This window comes from Phaseolus vulgaris, chromosome 8 (assembly GCF_051622355.1).
Source record: "Phaseolus vulgaris cultivar YP4 chromosome 8, ASM5162235v1, whole genome shotgun sequence".
Taxonomy (NCBI): Eukaryota; Viridiplantae; Streptophyta; class Magnoliopsida; order Fabales; family Fabaceae; genus Phaseolus; species Phaseolus vulgaris.
Window position 1 is genome coordinate 7,480,080 of NC_143505.1, and position 9,429 is coordinate 7,489,508.

Here is a 9,429-nt window from a genome sequence, read left to right on the forward strand (position 1 = left end):
GAATGACAAAAAAAAAAAACTAAAAACATAAAAGATATAAAATAAAGGCAAAACAAAATAAGATAAAGATAAAATATATAAAAAAATCCAAATAAGATAAATATAAGAGATATAAGGCGATACTAAATAAGTATAGGTTGATCATAAAAAGGAACATAAATAAAAGATGATCATTCATTTAATATTTTCTTCAATGATACATTCAATAGTTTGTGCGAAATGAAACATAATTAATGACGAGAAGTGCATAGTAATGTTGGGACAAGTTCTTTATGTGTGTCCTAGTGTTTGACGATATGAACATTTTCTATTCGATCATGTTGTTCTCATATGTTCATATCGGTCATTATTCAACTTAGTTTTTTAATAATTCTGTCTTGTATTTTTTACTTGAACTTAACATGATTATATCATCAATAATAATAAAAATAAATATTAACTTATGTTTATATATTCAATTTTTATGTTGTTGTAGAGTTTAACTTTTTATTTTCTTCATTTAAAAAAAATTAAACTAAACATTTAAATTTATTACTTTTTTATTTTTATTTTGTAAAAACTCATTTCTTTATTCATTAATTATATTTCTAACTATTTTAAACATTAAAAATATTTTTTTTAATGCATTCAAAATTAAAATTATCATTTTTTTTAATTTATTATTTGTTTATTTGTTTTTGAAATGGTGCTAGATAAGGAAATAAAAAACAAAAGGGTGTTAGATAGGAAAATAAAAACAAAAGGGTGCTAGATAGGGAAATAAAAACAAAAGAGTATTATATAGAGAAATAAAAGTGTAAATGGTGTTAGATAGGGAATTTACCCGAAAATACTACCTATTATAAAAGTTATTTATTTATTTATTTTATAATACATTTTATGAACATATTTTTTTTATAAATTTAATTATATTTTTATAAGAATTATTTATTTATTTATCAAAAGAAAAAAGTGGATACACACTAGTAAAATATAAAAAAGGATATGATACACAATTTTACCCTTTTAATAATTATTTTTTAATTCAAATAACTATCTGCAAAATAGTCATCTACATAATAAAAAATTACTTACAATTTTTTTAAAATAACTATTTAATTTTAAAATTACTTATAATTAAAATATTTCTAAATTTTAATAATATATTTTTATTTAAATATTTATTATAATCTATAACAATATATAAATATATAAAGAAGATACACCTCTCTTTTGTACACAAATTTTTTGCAATTTTATCCTTTAAATAACTATTTTCTTAAATTTAAATAATTATTTATGATAAAAGAATCATCTACACAATAAAAAAAAATTACCTATGATAAAATAAAAAACATTTATTTTTATAACTACTTTTAATAGAGTTCTTTTTTATAATTTAATAATATATTTTTATTTCAATAACTATTATAATCTATAATCTATAACATTAGGGGATTCTCCTTTTTTTATATAATTTTTTTAATCTTTTAACTAATCGTTCTTTTAAATTGAAATAAATACATATAATAAATAAAAATATATTTATAATTTAATAATGTATTTTTATTTTAATAATTATTATAATCTATAACATTAACAAAATGATTCTCTTTTTTAATTTATATAAATTTTAATATTTTAATAATTTAATTAATTATTTTATTTTATGAAAAACAAAATACAAATAATATTTTAAAAAGAAAAATCAGCAAAGTTGAATTTGTTCCACACACAAATAATAAAGTGTGCATGAATTAGATCACTTTGATTATATTGTATGGGTCAACGTGATACAAATTTAAACGTAATCCAAAACTTAACAAAAACGTATGAGTCAGTACAAACTGATTTCAAATAAAATCATAAATTTGTGTCACGTTTTCACTTTGAACTCTTTGTGCAAAAGCACGTTCATGACTTTATTGTATGAAGTTGTATAAACGAGACACAACTTCTCCAAATCAATAATAAAATTCTTTTTACCCAAATTCATAATAAATTATACAAATTATGCTATTGAGCTAAAAAAATCAAACTTCAACACATTTTTCAAAGTGTTTTTTCTATCCACAAGTTCAAAAAACAAACATTGACAAACAATGACCACTATTTTTTTTCAGTAAAATAAATTTTATAAATTAAAATTAGAGTATCTGGGGGTACTCTAAGAACAAAATAGACTCACCCAACAGAAATAAAAAATATTCCCACTTCACCTTAATGTTTCCCACTTTCCCCTAAATGTTCAAGAACAATGACCAATATGTGATCATAATGTGCTTGCATCCTCTTCTTTCAATAAGTCACAACCCAATTATTAGAGCCACGCAATTTACTATGTCACTCTTAAAAAGAAAACTAGCAAGCAATTCATGTGAATCTTAGTAAATCCACTGCAATTTTTCTTCTTCCAACCCAAAATAAAAGATAAAGAAAGGAAGAAAACAAAACAACAATCATATACATATATATAACCATAGTTATTATAAATAAATAGTTTATGATTAGTTTGAAAATTTAAGATCCCTTGCTAGTCTAATTTCCAATATAAAATAATAGAAAATATATATTAACTAGTTCATTGAGATACCGAAAATATGTTTGATCATTTGGAAAGGGACAGAGATGGTGAAGCATTGCTTGAAGCAGGAGGTGATGGAGGAGAACCATGTCTGTGAGAAAGGTCACCTGCCACAGCTTGAACGTTAACCCTAGTAGAAGCTGATGAAGGATGACCCATGTATTGACGTGGGTCCATTGCCCTATGTTGCATGGCCCATGAAACTTGCCCTGTTGGATCAAAAAGTGAAGACAGGTCATAAGTGGCGGTTGCCGCTGCCGCTGCGGTGGTCGATGGTAGATCGCTCACTGAGAATCGCGGTGTCGCCACCGATTGCGTTAGAGGAGGTGGCGGCGGATGAGGTACCTCCATTTGGGCAAAGTGGCCTTGTAGGTATGAGAGTTCTGCTTGTAAGTTCACCACCTTTGTTTAGAACAATGAAGCCAAAAAATGTTAGAACATTGTAACTCATTAAATAAATTTTCATTCATCATAATGTTTTATACGTTGATGAAAGAAATTTTGTATGATACAGGATTTTATTTTCGAACAAACAAAATATTTATATAAATATATGATGATGCACTTTTTTTCTTGGAGTAAATTTCTGCAGCATTAAAAGGGTTGATAGAGGTTAAATTTTTTAGAAAAAAATATGTAGGATAAATGAGATGATGTGAAAAGAAGAAAATAAAATTAAAATAAATGACAGAAGTTAATTATATCATCAATCTTTTTCTTCCTTCAGACACACATTGTATTTTTCTTTTATTGTGTTAGACATGTATCGTTTTCTCTAAATATAATATGCTAAGATTTTCCGTTTTCAAGTAAAAATAATAATAATTTCCATTTCATGCAACTTTTTCTTCAAATAGAAAATTAGAGAAAGATAAAATTATTTATAAATGAAATAGGTAATTCTTTCTCTCTCTCTCTCTCTCAATAATAATAATAATAATAATAATGCCTTCATAATTAATTAGTAATTATGAATAAAAAAAAGGTGAGGATCCCGAGAAAGTTTAAGACTAATTAAGGAGAACATAATACAAGTATGAACACGGTAACTTTAAACAAACTTCTAGAAAATATACAAGCAAGAGTTTTGTACAAACAAAGATACTTCCAAAAGATACACAACTAAGCATCATTAAACTTGAAGGAAAAAAACAATATATGTGATTCTTTTAAAACAGGTTCTATCAATAACAATGTTAATGAAATAATTTCAAATACTAACAAATTTTTAATACACTTTAATTCAATAATTATTTGCTGATAAAAAACAAATTTTCAATAATGACTAGTATACATCAGCACATACATATGAGCTAATTCTTTTAGAACAGTCAAAAACCTTGATTTCTATATATATATATATATACACACACGAGCCAAAAAAATGCATTTCCATTTGAGAAATGCTAAACATATTTTCTTAAAAAAATTACTAAAACTCAACATAAATTATTTATAACTTATTTATTTTCCAATTGTCTTACGGCAAAGGTGAGATGAAAAGAAAATATAGTTCCTAGGTGGATTACTGCAAAAGGAACAAAAACTTCCTTCTACGAAACCATATTTTACGCTACTATAGAAAATCTTAAATAATCAAAGAATTAACAAATTAATATGTGTGATTTTAAAACTTAAAAGGAAATATTAAAAAAATACTAACATCTTAAAGAAAATGAGAGTGTAGAAGGTACTATGTGAGACTCAGATATGGTTCTAGGGTAGTCCATTTTTTTAATTTTAGGAAACTTATAATGCACTACTAAATATAAATAATTAGTTAGTGTCTTAATTAAGAAAATATTTTCTTAAAAATTGTAGTATTATACATTTTAGAGACCCAGCAATAGTTAATTAACACAGGCTATGTATTTAGAAAAATTGAGATAGTCATGTGTTAAGATTTCCATAATCTATTTTACTGTAAAGATGAATTTTGTTATAGAAATGAATATATTAGATTGATAAGGATGTGAGTGTGAAGAAATTGATTTTGTGAAGGTGATGAATTTATGAAAAGATAGAGACAAAAGGGTTTATTTTAATTTTGTGTATGAAATTGGTTTGAAGGTCTGAACTAACCGACCATCTCCCCAAAACCTGCAAGAAGCAAGGAAGTAATGGCCCATGCCATAGACTAACCATTTGTGTAACAGCCGACCACATCATTTGTTAATCAAATAAGAGTTAAGGATTTAATTGAAATGCTAGAAACTGTCTCCCTTATTTCCATGGCTTCCAAACCCTACCCTTTTTTTCCTCTTTCCTCAAACCTCACTTTTCTTCCTCAGGGCACAAAACCACAAGCTACTGCTACAATGCATGCTATCTTTGTTGTCCTTTACTTCAAGGATTGAAGGCACAATTTGCTTGTACAAAAAGAAACTCAAAATATTACAGATAGGTTCCTTTGCATAGCAGTTTCAGTAGAAACTGTAGCAGAAGTGATTTAATATTAAAAAGACAAAAACAGAAACTCGTTTCTTTCTTCATTCTTTTGGGGTTACAAAATGAGATTGAAAAACCATGGAACTCTTATTATGTGAACATCATAAAATAAGCCTTTTCTTAGGTTTCACTTTATTGGCTAGCAAACAATCAAAATAAACTGGGACGTTACATGACTCATATATATATATGTAATGTTTAACTTACGGTTTCTAGCAATTTTATATAAAAACAAATAGCCTGAAACAAACTCAGAACCCTTAATCTGATAATTTTCTAATCTCTAACTATGATTCTCATTCTACAGTCAACAGAAAACGTCTTGAAAGCATAAAAGTTTCAGTGATTCACTACATTGGCTTAGTGTAGGTGGAGAAGAAATTGAAAACTGACAATTATATAACCAATTAATTAGCATAATGCAGATACCAAGAACACACATTATCATACCATGGTCAATTCATAATTCTATCAAGAGTTATGATTAAATCAAAATCAATAGCTATATACCTGTTGCTGAAGGGCAAAGATGTGCGAAACACAGCCATAAACAGGATCTCTGAGGCGTGATTGTGCTTCATAACAAATGGTGATGACTGCATCAAGCCTTTTGTGCACAGGAATGCTAAGGAGAAGCTTGGACACATTGCTAGCCCCAAAAACCTTGTGCACAGCAGCAAAATGGTTTGTTCCTTGCTCCGCATCGAAATACGGAGCAAAGATACAACCAGGAATACATTTTCTTCTGAGAAACTTGCAAGCTCCACAAGGGCTACCAGTGGTGCTGCTACCAGCACCACTACCACTCATCTTTCACTAGAATGATGAATTATGAGTGTTGTTATTGGGATGAGATAAAAGGTGATAAGGGTGTGAAATGATTAGGTTATGGAGGTAGGATTTTGTGAGAGTGATGAAGTTTGTTTGGTGGAGAGAGGAAGGGAAGAAGAAGGGTGGAGTGTTGTGGGGAAGAATTTAGCTAGGATACGTTTGGTGGGGCTAATGAGATTTAATGAGGGGATTTAATAGGAAAGAAGAAGTCTTAAAAGGCACGCGAGGGAGCAAAGGCTTAACCTCCACATTTAGCTGTTTGCGTGAAGAAAAACATGAGGTATAAGGTAGCTAGCTATGGCTTACTTTCTCACAATTATACCCTCAAAACTGCTTCACCTTTTTTCCCTATTTTGCCTTCGTTCCTCTCGTGAATGTGAATCCATTCAACTCACAAACATCATCTCTCTCCAAAACACACACTTTTGACACTTCCTCTGGTTGCTATCATGTGAGTACAAAGGTATGTGTTGGGAGAGGAAGCTTTGAATTTGGACCAAGAGATGATGTAATCATAAAAGAGGTTTTTGTAACCGAGCCAAGCTAAAGACAACAAATTTTTTTGTTACTCTTACGCGTTTATAATATGATATACATGAGAGAGAGTGTTTATATGCATTATTTGAGCTATTTTGCTTTAAGTTTGATAAAAAAAAAACGCGTTTTCATGGTTGTAATCTCACATCAATTAAAAATAAGAATATCATAACGCGTTAGGACGCGTTTTCATGGTTGTAATCTCACATTTTCATGGTTGTAATCTCACATCAATTAAAAATAAGAATATCATAACGCGTTAGGACGCGTTTTCATGGTTGTAATCTCACATCAATTAAAAATAAGAATATCATAACGCGTTAGGACGCGTTTTTATGGTTGTAATCTCATATCAATTAAAAATAAGAACATCATAATTAAGTAGACACAAACATTATCTTATAAGTTAAAATTATATAAAATTAAATTGAATTTAAAATTCACTTCTTAATATTTATGAGTTTTCTAATGTTTAATCATAACATATAACATATATTGAAAGAAGTTGTGCTAAAATATTTGGTGTGTAGCTAAGAAAATTGTACTAAGTATATATTTATTAAGTGTGGGAAGAACTTCATTATGGTTATTTTGGTTATTAGTTTTTATTGGGTAAATTAAGCGACTCTTTGTTGTAATTGACTCAGCCACTTGCATTTGTCTTCTTTACAAACAAAATGCCAAATGCTATTAGACTTGGGAGTTATGGTAGTAAATTGGTATGAATGCATGTGTTTTGGTTCTCTTAATTAGGTTATTAATTCATATTTGTTGGGTTGTGTGTGAGAGAGAGAGGCTATAATATTGAATATGCAACTTAAGAATAGTGGATTTTATCTCCAACACATTCTCCAATGTTGAAACTTTTCAACTCGTGTGTGAAACTATATATTTATGAATAGTCTGACAGCGGCATGATAACATGGTCTGATAAGGTTAACAAACTCATAGACTCTCTCAACTATCATATCATTCACCAACTTCAATTAACTTTCCTCACAAATCCACTCTAACATACTCCAATCCAAACACACTAACTTTCTTCACATTTTTCTCTCAAATCTTCACACTTTCACTCCTCAATCCAAACACAACATTAGAGGTTTAAAATGTAATATTACAAATTTGCCCTAGTCTTTAAAAAAATAGAACAATCAAATAATATGTATTTTTGCATAAATTTTGATGAATTAAAATTATTAGTAATATAATCCGATATAGTTCAATAATTAATTTCTGAACAAAAAATACAACTTACTTGACAAAAAAATAATTTACATGTAAAAATTTGAATATATGTAAAAGTTGTCAATTGTAATATAGAAATAAATAATTTAAATATTCATAAATTTAAAAATTGTAATTAGAAAATAATTTTGTATTATATGTAAATGGTATTATTATATTTATGATAATAATTATTCTATAATTTTTTTATTATAAATAAGTATAAAAAAATTATTAAATTTTTTTATTATTATTAATTATTATTATTTCATTTTATTAAAATATTAGTGTTAGTTAAATTTATTTAATAAGGGTAAATTTAAAAATAACTTCAAGTTGACTTGACTTTCCCTTTGTTTCTCTTCATTTTAAGAGGAAAGAATTTGCGACCCAAAAAAAGGAAGAGGATATTTATTGTTCACACTTATATCATCTCTTTCTCTTTCTCACAAAACCCACCTTGGATCCAAATTATTGATATTCTCTCATATCTTTACTTGTGAACCGTACATACATAGAAGCAAACATGTCCTAAATGACTTTGATAGCATCTTAAGAAGTGAAGACCTTAACTCAACCTTATAAGACTGATTTATAACCTAATGTTTACAATAATAAATTAATAAAACTTAGGTGTATTTGTTTTTTTTTTTCAGCAATGAATTAATAGAATTAATAGGAACACTTTAGGGGTGTTCCAACCCTTATACATAAAGACTCCTAATAAAGCATTCAACAATTAGAGCAAAGTTAAGCGACAAACCACTTAACTCAAAACCTTAAAACTAGTTAAAGATACTCAGTCCCAAAACCTGAATCTGCATAAACCAGCACAAAACAAAACAAAAGCCTGGTGGCGAGGGAAAAACTGCTAGAGAAAAACATGCTAACAGCTAGGTGTGACCAGCACAACTTAACCATGAAGAGCAAAGACTAAAAATCCCCGGGCCTTGCTGCATTTGCTAACACAGATCCAGGGATTGCCTCTTGACAGCAGAGTGCTTCATCTATAACTCTGTGTGAAACCAACCATCAACCATAACCTCTTTGGTCAGATCTTCACGCTTGTGGTAACCAGAGAACAAGGTATTTCCTCTCAGACAAATTTCTCCACGGGCTGCATTGGAGAGAGCATCATATTCCATCTCTGGCACAGATTTAAACCTGGCTTCAATGGTTGTCATGGGAATACCAACTGTTCCTGTCATGGAATACACATCACCTATGGCATACTCCTCAGCTTCCTTCTTTTGTGTGGTCGAAACACTTCCCAAGCACACAATAGTTTTAAGATTTGAAGAACACGGCTTTAGTTTCCAAGATTCATAACTCCCAGGGTAGCTCCTGCACCAAGAAAACACCTTCCACTCCGCTTCATGAGAGAAGAATCTGCATATATTTATAAGATATCCTCCCTATTTTCCTGCAGTAATGAGAGAGCAAACACCTTCCCCACCTCATCGTAACTTAGAATATAAAACCAGTCCAGCCCGTGGGTCTTAAGCAATTTTAAATTTTTTAAAAAAAGTTGCAGCAGCCAACCAACATGCATAATATTAAAACCAGTATAAATCTTTATCTAATAGTCATATTGATGCATGTTAAAGGAGATAAAATCCAATCGGAAAATGAAAAAGTGACTTTCCTTTCTTTTTGTTTCATCCAAACCCATGATTGTACTTGTGCTAAAGTAAAAATTTCCTCCACATCTAACTTAGCTTGATTGAAGATAAACCTATTTCTATGCTTCCATATACACCAAGCAACTGATACCCAAAGACCTTTCCATAACCTATTACCTTCTTGATTAGAACATATGCCAG

General features: G+C 29.0%; 1 protein-coding gene across 1 annotated transcript; it reads right to left on the reverse strand.

Annotated features, from left to right (window-relative positions):
- Positions 1 to 2,490: 2,490 nt before the first annotated feature.
- Positions 2,491 to 6,131, reverse strand: LOC137825083 (LOB domain-containing protein 18). Its single transcript, XM_068630758.2, has 2 exons — positions 5,522 to 6,131; positions 2,491 to 2,965 (listed from the first exon to the last, which is right to left on the reverse strand). Exons 1-2 carry the CDS (start codon positions 5,819 to 5,821, stop codon positions 2,588 to 2,590), a joined length of 678 nt encoding a protein of 225 aa, XP_068486859.2. The 5' UTR covers positions 5,822 to 6,131; the 3' UTR covers positions 2,491 to 2,587.
- Between the last annotated feature and the right edge of the window lie 3,298 nt (positions 6,132 to 9,429).

Excerpts from the sequence above, each read along its gene's own strand:
- LOC137825083 (XM_068630758.2), bottom strand. The coding sequence starts at position 5,821 with ATGAGTGGTAGTGGTGCTGGTAGCAGCACCACTGGTAGCCCTTGTGGA. Across the intron at positions 2,966-5,521 it reads TCTTTGCCCTTCAGCAACAG|GTGGTGAACTTACAAGCAGA; the intron begins GTATATAGCTAT and ends TTCTAAACAAAG.